At 33.9% G+C, this 18283-nt stretch overlaps 3 protein-coding genes across 3 annotated transcripts; 1 reads left to right on the top strand and 2 right to left on the bottom strand.

The window, feature by feature from the left end:
- Positions 1–4439: 4439 nt before the first annotated feature.
- LOC133674379 (pentatricopeptide repeat-containing protein At1g08070, chloroplastic-like) lies at positions 4440–6819 on the top strand. The gene has a single exon (XM_062095446.1). The coding sequence runs from the start codon at positions 4573–4575 to the stop codon at positions 6724–6726; it is 2154 nt and encodes a 717-aa protein (XP_061951430.1). The 5' UTR covers positions 4440–4572; the 3' UTR covers positions 6727–6819.
- Positions 6820–7985: 1166 nt separating this feature from the next.
- LOC133674380 (GDP-fucose transporter 1) lies at positions 7986–9576 on the bottom strand. The gene is made up of 2 exons (XM_062095448.1): positions 9403–9576; positions 7986–9252 (listed from the first exon to the last, which is right to left on the bottom strand). Exon 2 carries the CDS (start codon positions 9217–9219, stop codon positions 8182–8184), a length of 1038 nt encoding a protein of 345 aa, XP_061951432.1. The 5' UTR covers positions 9220–9252; positions 9403–9576; the 3' UTR covers positions 7986–8181.
- A 2146-nt stretch (positions 9577–11722) lies between these two features.
- On the bottom strand, positions 11723–16403 carry LOC133673968 (uncharacterized). Its single transcript, XM_062094919.1, has 8 exons — positions 15959–16403; positions 14561–14698; positions 14401–14469; positions 14250–14321; positions 13750–13832; positions 13539–13670; positions 13092–13305; positions 11723–12037 (listed from the first exon to the last, which is right to left on the bottom strand). The coding sequence occupies exons 1-8, from the start codon at positions 16346–16348 to the stop codon at positions 11993–11995; spliced, it is 1143 nt and encodes a 380-aa protein (XP_061950903.1). The 5' UTR covers positions 16349–16403; the 3' UTR covers positions 11723–11992.
- Positions 16404–18283: the final 1880 nt, after the last annotated feature.

Below are 18283 nucleotides of genomic sequence, written 5' to 3'. Positions count from 1 at the left end.
GCTAAAAAAAACGTATATCCAGAAAAGTATGAGTCCTTGTGTTATGTCAACCCCTTTTAGTCCCAAAAAAGAATGAGTAATGGTGTATGTGTGTTGATAGTCGGGCCATCAATCAAAACACAGTAAAATATAGGTACCTCATACCATGTCTAGATTACATGTTAAACCAATTAGCAAGGTCTAAGATATTCTTCAAGATTAATCTAAAAAATGAGTATCATCAGATCATAATCGGTCTAGGGGATGAATGGAAGACAACCTTTAAAACTCATCATGGGTTATATGAGTGGATGATCATACCATTTGTACTGTCTAATGCTCCCAGCATATTCATGTGGTTGATACATCAGGTATTAAGGTCATTTATAGATAGATTTGTCCTAGTCTATTTTAATGACATTATAATTTATAGTTCCACTCTAGAATCTCATTTGGAGCACCTACAAGCTGTTTTAATACTTTGAAGAAGGAAAAACTATATGTCAACCAAAAAAAGTGTAAGCTCTTCACCGATACTTGGGCTTTATTATATTTGTTGATGGTGTTCAGGCTTATCGAAGTAAGATTTCTGTAATTGTTAAGTGATCAACATCGAAAAACATCCACGATGTTCATAGTTTTTATGGTCTTGCATCTTTTTATAAAAAAATCATTAGGAATTTCAGTTCCCTTATCGCACCTATTATAGAGTGCCTAAATGGGTGTACTTTTCAGTGGCCAGACAAGGCTAAAACCAATTTTTAATTAGTGAAGTAAATGATGATAAAAGCTCCAGTGTTGGCATTACCATACTTTGAGAAGTTATTTGAAGTAAATTGTGATGCTTCCAGGGTAGGCATTGGAGGAATTCTTAGCTAAGATAGGTGTCCAATCGCCTTTTTCAGTGAAAAACTATCCAGCTCAAAGAATAACCATTCCACATATGATCTGGAGTTTTACATAGTTGTTCATTCTCTAAATCATTGGAGGCACTACCTCGTGCAAAAGGAACTTATTTTAATTATAGGTTATAAAGCTCTAAAGTATATAAATGGGAAGCATACATTGAGTCGTCGACATATGAAGTGGGTGTCGTTTTCTTAGGAGTTCACCTTGTCGTTAAGACATCAATCAGGTAACCTAAACAAACTTATTGAGGCTCTCAATTGGTGAGTAACCTTGCTTGGTACTATACATACCCATGTGTTAGGGTTTGATACTTTTTGTGAGCTGTATTTAGGTGATCCCTCTTTCGGTTAAATTTATGTTGAGTTATCGAAAGGAGGTAAATAAGATAACTTTGTGGTTTTAAATAGTTATCTTTTTCGTGGTTTGTAGCTTTATTTTCCAGTTTGTTCTTTACAAGAGCATATCATTCATGAATTATATTATGAGAGGCATTTTGGACTAGATAAGACACTGGTTCTAATGTCCGTAGACTATCACTAACCTAAGTTGCCAAGTCAGGTTTCCAGCTTTTATCAAGAGGAGTGTTATTTGTTAGAGGTCCAAAGAGGCCTTATCAAATGATGGGTTATATACCTCCTTACCCTGCATACAATGAGCATGGATTCTTTTTTTTTATTATTATTGACAGGTTCTTGAAAATAACCTATTTTATAGCCTGTCAAAAAACCATGGATACATCTCGGGTAGCCCAACTTTACTTTAATGCATGGCATTTCCAAGTCCATCACTTTGAATTGATCTGTCAAAGTCGTGAGTAATTTCTAAAAGAGTTCATAGGAAGGACGAGAACTTAACTAAACTTTAACAGTGATTATCATCCTCAAGTAGATAGGCAAACATAGATGGCAAATTGCAACCTTGATAATTTACTGCGAAACCTAGTTGGAGATAAACCAAAATAATAGGATATGGCATTTTCACACACAAAACTTGCTTATAGCAAGTCTCGAAATCAAACCACCCCCTTTGAGATTGTTAATAGACATAATCCTTCTAGAGTATTGGAGTTAATTTATGTTCTTTGCATCAGATGATTGAGCATCTAAGCTATATATATGACATTCATAAGTAGGTCAAACAGACGATAAGTGACAACAATGTTAAGTATAAAGCCCTAGTTGATGCTCATCATAGGAGAGTGGTGTTTGAGGTTGGTGATTTGGTATGGGTAGTCCTTACACTTAACAGGTTTCCAGTGGGTGAGTATAATAGGTTGAAAGAAAAGAAGATAGGTCATTGTAAGGTGTTACAAAAAATAAATGACAATGCTTACATGATTTGTCTTCCTCATCATATGAAGACTTTTGATGTCTTCAATGCCTAACATTTGACTTCTTATTTAGAGAAGGAACATAACTCGAAGATAAGTTCTTTCCAACCCGAGAAGAATGATGCAATCAAGCCTACAATAACGGGTGATTTTAAGCAATCAAGTATGGATTTGCCACAATTAGATAAAAATATGTTCCAGACAGAATATGTAAATGGCCTAGCATATGCATTTATGGACCAATAGGATAAGTCTAGGCCCAAATGGAAGTCTAGTCATGTTATATCAGAATAACAGCTCAAAATGGCCATAAATTTTTATCAGACCATTAATTGTGCTCAAATTTTTATTATGTCACTACACGAACCGTCGAATCTTTAGATATCAAAAATCTCGCTAAGGCCTTGATTTTGGCAATTTTTGTGATTTCCTTGTTATTTTTGGATTTTCTATTTATTTCGGATTTTATGCTTCTTTCCTTTGTAATTTCATATTATTATTTTTTTCTAGTTGAGATAAGTTTCTTGCCTATTAAAGGCTTTGCAAACCTCTTAAGGAGACAAACTTCAATATTATTATTTCATGGAGAATAAACTTGTGAACATGAGGTTCACGTTTGCAACCTTGTTCGATCATAAAAAATTATATGTTCTTCAATTATTGTTGTCTTTTGCTTCCACTTGCATGTGTGTACTAGGAATGATATTGTCCTCTCTGTACACAATTAGTCCCCTTACCCAGACTCTAAAGACCAGTTAGGTTTTTAGTGACTAAAATACTAGATGGCGACTCCAAACATTTTTAATTAATAAAGGACAACAATTCCTTGTTATTTCCACTTACACCAAAATTCTGATTCAAGAGGATGGTTACCGCGACACCACACACATGTGACAATGTTGATGTCAAAAATATAAAAAAGTTTTTTATAAAATATTTTGATGTATTTTCAAATAAAAAAACTATTTTGAATATCACTCTACACCATAATTTTGAACACTTGGTATAAATTTTTTTCTATCATAATAATGGATACGTGATTGTCTTGGCTAGTTACTAAATAATCTATTTCGACTCTCAATGTGAATAATTTCCTAAATATTATAGGTTTATTTTAGGTTGCAGTCTATTTTAATGACCTTGAAACCTGATTGCAAACTTTTTAATCATTCTCTTTTTTATTAGTTAATTATCATTGTTCTTTTTCCTTCAAAGTGCTTTGATTGTTTCTTTAATTATAATATCTTTTATTAGTTATTATTTTTATTCTTTATTTTTACTTATCTGCAACCTTTCTATAACTTTTGTAAACCATGTATAACACAAAATGCTAGATATATTGTACATTATGGGAGTTCATCATATGTCGAAACAAATTATAGCTCTAATATGTAACTTATTTTTACAATTGTTTTGGTTGGTTGTGTGGATTGTGGAATTTTGACTATGTTTATTTGATGGAATTATGGTGCAAAGGTAAAATGAAATGTTGATGAAAATTAGTTGTGTCTTTAATTATAATGTTTTTTTATTAGTTATTATTTTTTATTCTTTACTATTATTTATGTGGAGCCTTTCTATAACTTCTATAAACCATGCATATACAAAATTTCAGATATATATGTACATTATAGAAGTTCATCATACATTAAAAAAAAAATTACGCTCTGATATATAACTTTTTTTTTGTAACATCATTAGTTTGTTGTGTCTTGTGGGATTTTAACATGTTTATTTTATGAAATTACAGTGAAAAGAGGGAAGGATATGTTAGAGTTGATGATGAGGAGGTTGCTGGTTTTTTTGTCTGGTAAAGAATGGTTGATATGTTAGAGTGAAATTTATGGTATTTTTGTAAATACTAAACATTGAGCAACGTCTCTTTTATTATATAAAAAAAAAGAAGAGTATTTTTCTTTTATTTTTAAACTTCAGAGATTTTTAATTATTATTTAAAATATAATAGCAGTTGTAAATAAATATAATTTTTTTTGTTCAATTTTTTTGTTCAACTCGTGAGAATATAAAGTGTTATCAATCTTCAAAATTCGAAACATAAATTGTAATTAAAAAAAATAACTGCAAAATAAAATAAAAAGCAAACTACATGATTATTAGGATTGTAAGCGTAATTTTCTAATCCGACCAAAGAAAACAAAACGTTGATCGGAAAGAGCTTGTTATGAATAGTGGACGAGTGGCCCATATGCATTTGGATTTACATGAGAATTGGGAGAATGGACTGGCCATGGAGCAACACACCTACTGTATTGATGGCAAAGAAGTCTCAAAACTTATCTAAAAGAGAGAACTTCAGATATTTCTAATCGGAAATAACGAGCAAACAAGGAGCAATGGCTGCTCCTCTCACTCTCCACCACCATATTAAACCTCCCTTATCTTCAGAAAATCCCCTCCTCACTAGAAACCCCACCTCCGCCTCTACTATTGGTATGATCACAAGCAGCATTGATGACCCAAATCAACCACATCCATGTATTGTTTCGATAGAAAAATGCTCCAACATGTCCCAGCTCAAGCAAATCCATGCTCAAATGCTCAGGACAGGCCTCTTCTTCGACCCCTTCATCGCCAGCAAAATTGTGGCCTTTTGCTCTCTTCAAGACTCAGGAAGTCTCCAGTATGCTCGTCTTGTCTTCTCTCAAATCCCAAATCCCACTTCCTACACTTGCAACTCTATAATTCGAGGCTGCACCGATAAGAACTTGCATCAAGAGGCACTTCTTTTCTATCAAGAAATGATGGTTCAAGGCTTGATACCGGATAGATACACCTTTCCCTCATTGTTCAAGTCTTGCAGGAATTCATCCGAGGGAAAACAGATACATTGTCACTCTACGAAGCTTGGTTTTGCTTCAGATACATATGCCCAAAACACCTTGATGAATATGTATTCGAACTGCGGTTGTTTGGTGTCAGCTAGAAAGGTGTTTGATAAAATGGAGGATAAGACTGTAGTTTCTTGGGCAACCATGATCGGGGTCCATGCACAGTGGGATCAACCCAATGAAGCTGTGAGGCTTTTCGATAGAATGATGAAGAGTGAAAATGTGAAGCCTAATGAGGTTACCTTCGTTAATGTCTTAACTGCATGCGCAAGGGCGAGAGATTTGGCAATGGTGAAAAGGATTCATGAGTACATTGATGAGCATGGTTTTGGGCGCCACGTTGTTCTCAACACGGTTCTTATGGACGTTTACTGCAAGTGTGGATGTGTACAACTAGCAAGAGATTTATTTGACAAGGCCCAGGAAAAAAACTTGTTTTCTTGGAATATCATGATAAACGGGCATGTTGAAGATAGTAATTATGAGGAGGCTTTACTGCTGTTTCGTGAGATGCAAACCAAGGGTATAAAAGGTGATAAGGTGACCATGGCGAGCCTGCTGCTCGCTTGCACTCATCTGGGTGCTCTAGAGCTGGGAAAGTGGTTACATGCCTACATTAAGAAGCAGAGGATTGACGTTGATGTTGCTTTAGGAACAGCTCTTGTGGACATGTATGCCAAGTGTGGAAGCATAGAAACTGCGATACAAGTGTTTCATGAGATGCCTGAGAAAGATGTAATGACTTGGACAGCTTTGATTCTAGGCCTTGCAATGTGCGGGCAAGCGGAGAACGCTTTACAATATTTTGATGAGATGCATATCAGGGGAGTCAAGCCAGATGCAATCACATTTGTCGGGGTTTTGGCTGCGTGTAGCCATGCTGGGTTTGTTGATGAAGGCATTTCACATTTTAACTCTATGTCTGATACCTATGGCATTCAGCCTACCATCGAACACTATGGTGGCTTAGTTGATATACTAGGCCGAGCTGGTCGCATAGCTGAAGCAGAGGAATTGATAAAGAGCATGCCAATGGCACCTGATCAATTTGTTTTGGGCGGTCTTCTTGGTGCCTGCAGAATCCATGGAAACCTCGAGGCTGCAGAAAGAGCAGCTAAACAACTCTTGGAGATTGACCCATATCATTCGGGAACGTATGTACTTCTGTCAAATATTTACAAATCTTCGAAGAAATGGGAGGAAGCAAAGAGAACCAGGGAATTGATGGCAGAAAGAGGCATGAAAAAGCCTCCAGGTTGCAGCCAAATCGAGGTTCATGGAGTAGTCCATGAATTCGTGAAGGGGGATTCATCACACCGCCAATCCTCGGAGATTAACGAAATGTTGGAGGACATGATTAGCAAACTAAAGAACGCTGGTTATGTTCCTGACAAATCAGAGGTGTTATTTGACATGGCTGAAGAGGAAAAGGAGACCGAGCTTAGCCTCCATAGTGAGAAGTTGGCAATTGCCTTTGGCCTCTTAAGTACAAGCGTCGGGGCTCCAATTCGAGTTGTGAAAAACCTGCGTATATGCAGTGATTGCCACAGTGCAACTAAGCTTATCTCCAAACTATACAATAGGGAAATAATAGTGAGGGACAGGAACCGGTTTCACCATTTTAAGGACGGAACCTGTTCGTGCAGGGGTTTCTGGTGATATTCATGGTAAGCATCAAGCATTCTATAGGGTTCTAATAATTTTCACTATGGAGCACTATGTCCACACAAATGAATAACTCTTTCATTACTAGATCCAATCTCCTTGAAGATTTCAAAGTGCAGTTCAGGCCCCAAAAACACAAAATGATGCTTTGAGGGCTAAAATGCAGAGAACCCGATTATAGCACTTGTCTTAAGCTCCAAATAAAATCGCACATGCATGGTTACAAAAGATGCATATGCTGCAGCAGAAGGCAAGTTGTGCTTATTTAGAGTAGATGGAAGAACTAATCCTCATGCACTCTCCCATACAAAGACTGGGCACTTTTCTGGATTGAAATTATTCACAGACAAAGATAAGAAATGTTAGGAACTAGTTTAACTGATGCCGGGATTTCATTACCCATGGTAAGCAACAAAGTATGACAGGCCAATGGTTTCCACACATATCAATGGGTGTTCTGAATTTATCAGATATGAGAAATCAAACTACAAAAGCTTGTATGCCTAACCAAGGTTAAAGAAACACAAAATAAAGTTCAACCTGTACAGGTTTGCATCACACCTAAAACCCCATCATAAAACAGACCACGATGCCCCATGTCAACTGGCAGTCTTTGTAATGCATGCCAACGACAAAGCAATTCAATCAGATTAAATAATTGGAGGAAATCATTGGAAATACACAAAATGAAGAGAAAATTTAAACATAGAAAAAAGGGTCACTGATCAGGCTCTCGTGTATTTCTTATTGTCTGAACTACTGGATATTTTGTTGATCGAACTAACAGATGCTCAAACCTAAAGTAATGTGACAAAGAAACTCTTTTTTTCTGGAGTCAAAAAACGAGAGGAGTAAGTTCATCATCAATTATGATATGCCAAATATCAGCAGCTCATAAGAGTCCAGACCAGCAGTTGATTCCTAAATTGCTCTACACTCAACCTGGCTACATTTCACATGTATCTGGTGATTTGTTCAGTAAAAGGCATGTGAAAGGTCCTAAGTCTAAATGTGATCCAAGGAAAAGATTAATGTCACCCTAAAAGTGAAAAATAAATAAATAAATGTCTAATGCTATCATTCTTGAGCCATAACCCAATTCTAAGTGGAGCTGAAGCGCAGTAAATTTATACTAAGGACTTAAAGCTCAACCTTGGGATTAAAAAGCACCTCTTCATGAAATGAATGATGCCAAAACACCAAAAAATTATCAATAAAGTAACCAATCAATTCCAACGAAGATAAGACAGAGATTAGAGATCACATGTAACTTAAAAGGGCAATATCTTTTGAATATCTCATACAACTAACAGAATTGCTACTAATAAAAATAAAACCTCCATAAATCCCAATAATTTTATTCAAATCATCGTCAATGCTAAATAGACTAAAAACATATGAAAATAAGAGCAATCACACAGAAGCAAGTTTACCAGTTTTAGTCCCTCTCTAATTCTCTTCATCACCATCGGTCTTTTTGATCAGTTGACTCTCTTCATCACCATCATTTTCATCACCTGTCTGTTTAGAAACAGTCTCACGCTGCAATGGAGCACTGCCAGCTCCAGTAACTGACTGCTGATAAAGAACACCTCCAGCAAGCGTGAATACAAGACAAAATAAACCAACCGGGCTAGCATGTTTATCCCAAATAAACACATTGATGACAACAGTAAGAAACTTATTGACAACCCCGGTGACAGTAAACGCGGTGGCCGATATTGCCTTCCTTGCAGCAAATCCGAAGAAACTAATAAGAAAACCAAAAATGCACGACAAAGACACGGCAAAAAATGCATCGAATTCAAACCAATTCCCAGCTTTTGATCCCCAGGAAGCAAACACCTCACTATACTCCCCCGTAAGAATCCAGAAGAGCGGCGCCATCATCAATGACAACAAATTATTGTAGAACACAAGACCCCAGGTGTTGAGTCCAATATTGGAGACAATGTGTTTGATATAAACCATCTCAGAAGTAATAGTGACTAAATATGCAAGTGCCCAAGAGTAAGCAGTCAAAGTAAAAGCAGAATCAGTTGCCACATAGCCAACAGCACCACCCAATATAACAAACAAGGAAACAAAGGTGAGCTTGGATGGGATGGGTTGTTTTCTAAACAGAGTGTCAGCTATAGCCACCAAAAGGGGTGTTAAGGATCTGAACACAATAAAAGTGTCGACATTGGCATGACGCAAAAGATTGGTATTCGTAAAGATAGCCAGATAAAAAACAAGAGCAGCAGGTAAGAACTTCTTGGCAGTTTCATAAGAGAAGGAATCATGATATAAAAGCCCCAATTTGCCTAAAACCCAAACACCCAATGCAGAGGTTAGGTACTGCAATGCAGTTAAGAGGCCAGGGTAGTTAAATTTGGTAATTGCAAACTTGTTAATTACAGCAAGCAAACTTGAACAAAGTGCATAACCCACCACAAGACTACTCGTCGCCAATTGCTTACTGGAATCCACTCGAATCGAAGACATTCTGATCCTCCTCCTCCTCCTCACCCTTTCTGTCTGACAAATTATTTTCGACAAACACAGATCGAAGCGATATAATGTCAAGAAAATTACAGAGAAAAAGTCTTCATCATGGAAATTGATGTTCTAACTAATTGATTCCAAGTTTCAGATTATACAAAGAAAAGAAAAGAGATTAGGAATCACCGACAAAAACAGCGAGGCGGATGATGGGGAGGGAGATAGAGAGAGAACGCGGGATTTGCAAATTTAATAAGGGATGATTATGAAACAAGTAATTTGGTACAATGGATGGGTGTGTAATTTGACAGTCAGCTGAGCAGACAAACACCGTACCATCCCGTTTCCTTCACGTTCCTATGTATTTCTCTGTGCGCGTGTGCGCGCCGCCCGAGGAAAAACAAAAACCGGTATTACAAATCAACCCCCAAACTATATAGGTTTTCATAAATAAGTCACCAACCTCTTAATGTTTTACAATTTCTAACTTGACCTTTCTTACTCTTACATGTTAGTCCCTCTTTGTCTTTTAATATTCTCTGATATTTGAAAGCAATATTTTACTGAGAGTCCATTGATATTATTTTTTTAATTTTCATCAGAATTTAATTAATAGATGTTTTACTATTAATTAGTTGATATTATACTTTAGGGTAACCTTTTTGTTCAATAATATATCATATAGCGTGTAAAGTATTATTAGAAGAAAAGGAGGGGTTTAAGATGATAATATAAATTGTTAGATTTGTACGTTGAACAAATCAAATCCAAAAAAGATATTTGAAAAATAGTTAAAGCATTGCTGTTGTTAGACCGGTTTGGTTAAAGATTTAGGTTTTTAATTTTAATCGGATCATTGGATTATCTGAATTAATTTAAAAAAATTAAAAAAATATTATTTTAGTAAAAGAAAAATTAATAAGTTACAATTGAGTTATTATCTGTGTCTTGCCAGGTTAATCGAGTTACCGGGTCATATTAAAATTTTTTTTTTATTATTTTTTTTCAACTTGATCCAGTTCTAGATCCGAGTCAGCTGGATTTTAAATTAACATGTCTGCCAGATTTTAAAAAAGTAACTAAACTCAGTTCATTGTAAATTTTTAAAACCTAAGGAATGGCAAACATAACAATAATGTGGAAAGAGGATTCTTTCGTTACCTACTAACTAAGAAATTTGGGAAAGTTTATGAACAATGAAGTTACTTTTTTTTTCAATTTAATTCTTTTTGTTTTTTTATTTTTTATTTTTTCCTTTCAATTTCATCCTTATATTCTTTTAATAATTTTCTAGTTTACCCTTAAATTAATCAAGTCATTTATATTATATTAGATGAAATATAATGTAGTTTAATTTTAAATTAAAGGTAGATAAAGGATCAAGTTAAGAGATTTTTCAATGTCAATTACATATTTTGTTTTTATAAATTTCATCCTCATTTTTTTTCTAACCGATCAAGTTATTTTTAGATCAACCAAGTTAACTAAATCATGTCAAAACAACTCTCATATCTTTTAATTTTAAACCCAAATTAAAAAAGATGTCGGTTAAAAGATTTTTTTGATCAATTTTATTAATTTTATTTTTTTTATTTTTATCATCGGATTTTTTTTACTAATTAGTTGAGTTAGCATTACACCAGTTAAGTTAATTGAGTTATGTCGGGTCAACTTTTACTTGATTTAATTTTTAACCCATGCTAGTTCAATAACCATATCTAATAATTCTCTACAATTTAAATACTTTTTGTTAAATTAAAATAAAAATTTATGTAATGCGGGCATGTAAATTAGTATCATACTAATTCACAAAATGTGAAACCTTGTAGCTTAATCGAAAAAATAATTTCAAAAATAGTACATTCGTTGGTTATCATGTTGGGGAACAACACAGCAACATTCCCCAGCAAGCAATGCAATTCAATAGGTTACTCTATCATATATATATATATATATATATATATATATATGATAGAGTAACCTATTGAATTGCATTGCTTGCTGGGGAATGTTGCTGTGTTGTTCCCCAACATGATAGATAAAGTGGATTGAATTCAATAGGTTACTCTATCATATATATATATATATATATATATATATATATATATATATATATATATATATATATATATATATATATATATATATATATATATATATATATATATATATAGTGTAACTAAATAAAAACATATTTCAAGAAAAAAAAGTTATTAAATCCAGTCAAATTTATGACTTAAATGATAGATAAAGTGGATTGATACAAGTCAAAATTTAGATTGGCATCGATTTAATTTTTTTTTTTAAATGAATGTAGATTTTGACCGAGTTATATAATGCATGCATCAAGTCAACTATGTCATATTTAATCCATTCCCATCCAGTTTAATTCCAAATATAGGCCATTCCAGCTAGTCGCTACACCTGGACTAGTTTAATAGCATTGCCGAAACATTTATTTTCCGTGGCAAAACGTTGGCAAGTGGCAACTAACTAGTTCCAACTATTTGAGAAAAGAATTTATTGACAGCAACTGAAAATGAACAAGAGAACTCCTATTTCCAACCAAGTGGAATTAATTGCAGAATTCTTTTGCACCATTCTGCTGTCTATTACAGCAGGAAACCTGTTTAGATACAAGAATTCGTCTTTTTAAAGCTTTCTATCATAGCTTTTGTATGCCTACAGTGATATTTGTCCACAACTTCGCAAAACTAACACACTCTGATGGGGGAGGATGACAAACAGAGAGTAAATGGCAGCCATGGTTATAACTCTATTCCAGCGAGAATTCTTCAAGCCATATTAGCACTTCATTCCTCTACAATGCAACCAAAATCAAAAGAGAGACTGTGTCAGTGGTTTGGGTGAAAGTGGAAAACATGTCACTCGCTCATATTATAACAGTCTGCAACATTAGCATAAGAAACTCGCATCCACCATTGCCAAGGAAGATGCAGTTAGATCTAACGCGGTTGATAAAATGAAGCAACAATACACGAGAGCTGGGCACATTGCAGAACATATATAGCAGAAAAACGAAAGAATACGAAGTGTAAAAGAGATAAGCAAGTTTATTTAGCTGGAGAGCAAAAAGGAAGTGTAATAATAAAGAAAAGGAAAGGAAAAGGCAAGAAAGTAGCAGGCAAAAGTAATTCTGTAGCAAAGATTTCGTAATTCTAACTACTTCAAGGATATAAAACATTGCTTGTCCGCCATCCATGGCGATAGGCAATAAAGTTAAGACTGAATGAAAACCTTAGTTTTAAGTTTATGTCTCCACACTTGCACTAAAATATTGCTAACAGAACATCGTAATGTGAGACTTGATAACTGGCTTAAATGTTCCAAACTGCACTCTAACTATGTGGTTGATTTTGACCACTAACATGAAGGCAACTACGCAAGTCCCAATGAGGGAAGGGGGTGACTTCCACCCATAGATTTGAAGTTGACAAGAAATCAGGAAACAAAGAGTGGTATTCTCAGAAGAGAAACACCGATAAATTCTAAGTGGAGATTCTGTCAAATGTAGATTTACTGGTTACACAGCTTTTGAGAGATAACATCTAGAGTATAAAACAGTTCCAGGGTGCAGCTACTAGAATTCTTGTTGTCGCTGGTCCTATTATTATTGTTGTTGCTGCTGCTGTTGTTATTTCATATTCATCAGCTTCAAGTAAATATGTCAGGGCATACAACCCCTGCCATTAATGCTATTCCATTTTTTCTATTCACTCAGAAGAAGCATTAGTTAGTTATTAACTTCGTGATGTCTGACCTCAGATTCCAAGAAAAAAGGTAGGATTGTGGGGAACAGGGGAACTAAAGAAATAGTTGAAACAAACTCAGAACAATTGTGAACTATGCCGTACCATTATGAATTCCCATGTTCGGCCAGGATCATTATAGCGAGCGAGCAAACAACCCATCTTAGGCTTAAGACCATCTTTAAGAAGACATGATCGCAGTGCTTTCTCTTTCTGACAAACAATAGCCTCAGTTGGTTTCCCACTGAATTTATCTACTGCAGCAATGCCTCCTTCTACCTTTCTGATGCTAATTGTCTCTTGATTAGGATTTGGTAAGCTGTTCAAAAAGACAAAAATTTAGTATTGATCACTATTGAATATAATATTATCCTCAAATGTATCCCCTTCAAGCTGAAAACATGTAATAAAAATCACCGATAATTAATGCTTGCCATCATCTGAATCCATTTCTAAAAGTTTTAGTAATAATTAATGCTTGCCATCATCTGAATCCATTTCTAAAAGTTTTAGTTTTGAATTTTAAAGCCCAGAAGAGCTGATGAGACTCGCCTGCTTAAATCTTTCTCCAGAGGAAGAACTATTTGGATGGATACTTTGGACAATCCGGCGTCATTTGCTTGAGTGAACACGGGAGTAGTCATTGGTATTTTCTCCATCGTGGAATTCTTTCCAAAAATATACCTACAATGATATCCATATTAGAATAGTTATGAAAAAAGGATATATTATGTAATTGAATTGGATCATGATAGATACCCACCCAGTAACATCGTTAAATCCATTTGACCCAGACAACTTATCTCCATTCGCTTCTACCACTATGAATGGGCTGTACTTCCGTACCTGCAGAATTATTTTGATGATAACCAGTGCTAACTTAACAGGGTATGCAAATTGCTGAAAAATAAAAGTAACAGAATTCAGTGCCAGAATTGCCAATTTAACATTTTCCTGCTTAAATATTTCAATTTTCCTATTGTATTACCACATCAATCTTTCATTTAGTTGCTCCTCACAGGCCAAGTAATCTTGATGCACATCTTACTGCCTTGACTTTAAATTATGACTTGCTGAGGATGTATCTGGCTGTCCTCTTGAGATGATGTTGTAACTATTCTTTTTGGAACTTAATAGCATCCCATTGCATTTTCTTTTCATCGGGTATCCATAATTCCCTCAAAATTTTACTTGATGCAAATTATTACTAAAAGCATAATCCATAATCAAAGAAATGGTTTATCACAAAAAAGGCAGACTGACCTCATAGTTTGCAGTCCTTTTCAGTATCTGATATCTGGGTGTTTCTAAGTCAGGAGTCTTGTAAATTCTCAACTGTAAAAGTAAGATCTCAATAAGAATTGGAACCTAAGTATGACTCTAATGGAAATTTAAAGAAGTAAAGAACATGTACCTGCTTAACTACACTCCACAAACCTTCAAGAGAAAAATAGTTATTATTCTCTATGGAATCCCAGAAGTCCTGCAAATTAAATAGGAAAAAAAATCGCTGGTATTTTTGTGGGTGTCTCATAATTTATCATTTTTACACTAGCAAGAGAGGTGGACTTTACCAGATGGCTGCTAAACTTTCCAGTCTGTGGATTGATGCCCATGATAGAGGTTCCTGTGAACACTAATTCTGGTTTCCATGGCAAAAGCATGAACTTCATCACCATAGTCCACCTTGTAGTTATCTCATAAGTTCCTGTCTATAGCAACTGGATCAATTAACCAAGCAAAATCCAGAGCCAGATGAACCTTTGCAATATTCAGAATTGTCAATAAGATGAAGTTGTCTTTCCATCTTATTATTAAAATTAATATTCTTTTCTACTGATTTCAAAATACGCAAAATGCTTGTTAGTATTCTAATTAAGAGCTTGAAACAGAAACTAAATCTCAGAAAAATTGTAGAAAGTACGAAATGTAGTAACTAAAACCCAGCAGCTAAATCAGTCATCATTAGAGACTTCTGGTTCTTTGAAGAAAAGCAAAATTGTTTTACCTATACTACGAATTTTTGATGGAGTCATCAGTTGGCCAGACATTACTTTGTTTTCACAGCCATAAGCATCAAACAAATGTCTTATTATTAGATTGGCATATCACTATGATACAATTAGTAGCATGTAATGTAATATATGGCGGCATAATGGAAACATGCAAAGATGGTCATTTTTTAGTTCTTCCATTGCGTATCTTTTCCATCCCTAAATCCATCCCATACAGTACAGAAGTTTTCTATGTCAAGAGAGGAAGATTCAGCTTTAAGGTGATCAAAGTCTCTTATGACAAGTTAAATTTACCAAAACAGTAAGGATTATTGGTATCAAGAAGACTAAGGATTGCAAAGCAGCCTGCTTGGCTACAAATATTTGGAGCCCTTGTTTTATAGTCAGGATCTCTTTGAGTAGCCTGGTGTATACAAAAGCCTGTGAAGTTTGAGAATTTATAATGATTGAAAGATGAGAAAATCCGTTTGGGATCAAATTGAACACTACAAATATTGGCAATTGCAAGCTCACTTTCTTATGGTGGAACTGTTGGCAGCATCCCTATTGTGTATTATTTAACAAACAAGGCCAGAGGCTAAAATTTGAATAATTCTTCTAACAAATGCTGAAGTTTCTACTGTCATAAAAAATGGCAATTGGAACCAGCTTCACTCTAGAACTGATATGATGGTAGAAGTGCAAAGTGCAATGTGTTGGTGGAGGTATGCTTCTAAGTACTGACACTGAAGACAGTGGTGTGAGCTAGCAGTCTTCTCCTAATGTGTGGTTTTTCTACAAAAAAGTGCTTGGTAGCTGATCAGACTTAAAAGCACTAAAGTAGAACGGCTGAAGCAAGTTTTGGGGTCCTTTGAGCATTCCAAAGCGCAGTTTTCATTGTATGGCTTTGCAAAAAAAAAAAAAATTAACAAACAACAAAAATTCCAGTAAGCAATTATTATTATTAGAGCTACAAACCTGTTTGACCCTATGCAAGAAGAACTGAGGCCTGAAGAGATTCTTCAAAAGAGCAATGTTAAAAAGATACCCACTTATACTATCATGCTTAGTGATGGGGTCCCTGAATTTCACACGCTCATCATACGCCGTCCGGTCAATTCCCTGATCATCGAAGAGATGTGGAAGATCATCATACAAGAAGTCCACCAGCTGTTTCACGTCCACGCCTCTTGATTGTGACTGTGGCTGGTTCTGGTCAACCAGGCTTTGCCTGAGGGCCCATTTCAAGTTTTTCCGAGTTCTGATGGCTGAATTTCTTGATTGGAAACCGTAGCTCTGTCGCCCACAGGTTTGACTGGCGGCCGGTAGAGGGCGGAGGATTTGGAGGGAAAGTTGAGTGGTGCCCATTTGTTGCTCTCGTTGTGAGCTTCTTGGATATACGTGGCGTGGTTTGAGTCTTGATACACTTGTGACTTTATTATATTCTATATCCATGCTTCGTCTTGGATAATAATTTTTAAAAATAAGAAATGGGATATAGAAGCTATTTTAATATGTTTTTCTATATAAATAATTTTAAATATAAATTAAAAAATTTATGCAAGCATCTAATTAAATATATTAATAATTATTTATATAAATAAATAAAAAAAAGTTGGTAATAATACTAAACAAAACTGGAAAAAATAAAAAATAGATATAAATCAAGATATTTAAACCTGCAAAATAAAATATTTACTCGTTTATGTTTACTAAATTTATTTATTGAAATTAATAAAAAATAATATAAATAGAAAAAATATAAAACTAACTAAATAAAATAAAATAAAATATTATGCAAGGTCCAACATATTAGAAATATTATTTCAAAATAAATATTTTTTTATAAAATAAAGCTCATTAATATAAAATAAAAAAAATCTTCAAAAATTCAATACAAATAAAACAATTTCTTTCAAAAAACCTTTATTTTAAAAAAGCTTGCATAACTCGTTAACTAGATCATGAAACTGGGATAAACCGATAAAAAGTAAGAAATTAAAGATAACCACAAACCAATATTTTTTTTATTAAAAACTTGTTACCCCCTGTTATTAAATTAAAAGCACCATAAATAAAAAAACCACGAAGCCTAATTTTCAACAAATCAAACGCTGAAAGATAAAACTAAAAAAAAATCAATCACAAAAAATTATAATTAAAAGAATGAGGGTGAAAATTAAAATAAAAAATCAATTAGAGGACATAAAGAAATTTATATTGGAGGGTTAAATTGAAAATAAAAAGAACTTTAACAAAATAAAAAAATGAATAAAAAGAATGAGGGCTAAATTGAAAAAAAAACAACATAAACTTTGATTGAAAGATGAAATTAAAAAATAATAAAATTTTAATAAAAAACCATGAAAAAAATCAAAAATCAAAAGAATAATGACCAAATTTTTTTAAAAAAATAATATATGATAAATTGTAATTTAAGTATTAAATAGAAAACATAAAAAAATATATATATAAAAGTGCTAAGGACAAAAATAAGTAATAAAAAATATAAAAAAATGAAATTGAAAAATCAAAAGAAAAGAGGATAGACATGTACTTTTTTAAAAAAAATAAAAAAGAATGAAGAAAAAAAAAGAAACGATCATTAGTAACAAACCATCCATCATATGCCGCCACGTGCGACATCATCAAAAAGGGCTGGTTTGACCATCTAATGGTGTTGCAAGTGCTACTTAGAGGACATGGACGCTACCCACGCATTAGCACATCATAAGCACACGCCAATAACCTTGTCGAATAAAAAAATATCATTCCAAGTTAAAAATATTAGAAAGCCCTCCATGAGCCCAGTAATTACGAAAACAATGTGTGAGATGACACAAATATCCCTAGACGTAAGCCTTTTTTTTTTCTTTTCTAAGGGTAAAAACATATTTTTAATATATTCTAAGAAATGAAAAATCAAAACAATTCTTGGTCAACAATTCTGTTTTTTTTTTTTACTTTAGGGATAAATAAGCAATTTTACTGCTTTAAATTTTTTAAAAGACCAAATAATCATTAGTCAATAGTTTTGTATGTTGTTGAGCTTGGAGGTATATTTGTAATTTCAATGTGTAAAAAATATAAAAAAAACTAAAATAACTCCAGACAATTGTTTAATGATCAATAATGAATGTTTAAAAAAAAACTAAACTACCCACACAACCGAGGTTTCCATTTTTTCATCAAGAGTAAAAAAACAATTTTACTATAGCAATTCACATTAGACTAGTATTTTCAAGCTATATTTGCTTCTTTCTAAGTCAATTTTGTACAAAGAGAAACCTAAAATAAAGTTAT

This window comes from Populus nigra, chromosome 15, assembly GCF_951802175.1.
Source record: "Populus nigra chromosome 15, ddPopNigr1.1, whole genome shotgun sequence".
Taxonomy (NCBI): Eukaryota; Viridiplantae; Streptophyta; class Magnoliopsida; order Malpighiales; family Salicaceae; genus Populus; species Populus nigra.
The sequence above is the reverse complement of the archived record's forward strand: the minus strand, read 5'-3'. Positions and strand labels throughout refer to the sequence as shown.

Coding starts and splice junctions, on each gene's coding strand:
- LOC133674379 (XM_062095446.1), top strand. CDS start 4,573: ATGGCTGCTCCTCTCACTCTCCACCACCATATTAAACCTCCCTTATCT.
- LOC133674380 (XM_062095448.1), bottom strand. CDS start 9,219: ATGTCTTCGATTCGAGTGGATTCCAGTAAGCAATTGGCGACGAGTAGT.
- LOC133673968 (XM_062094919.1), bottom strand. CDS start 16,348: ATGGGCACCACTCAACTTTCCCTCCAAATCCTCCGCCCTCTACCGGCC. Junction 13,833..14,249: donor AAAGGACTGCAAACTATGAG/GTCAGTCTGCCT, acceptor ATAATTCTGCAG/GTACGGAAGTACAGCCCATT. Junction 13,671..13,749: donor GGATTTAACGATGTTACTGG/GTGGGTATCTAT, acceptor ATATCATTGTAG/GTATATTTTTGGAAAGAATT.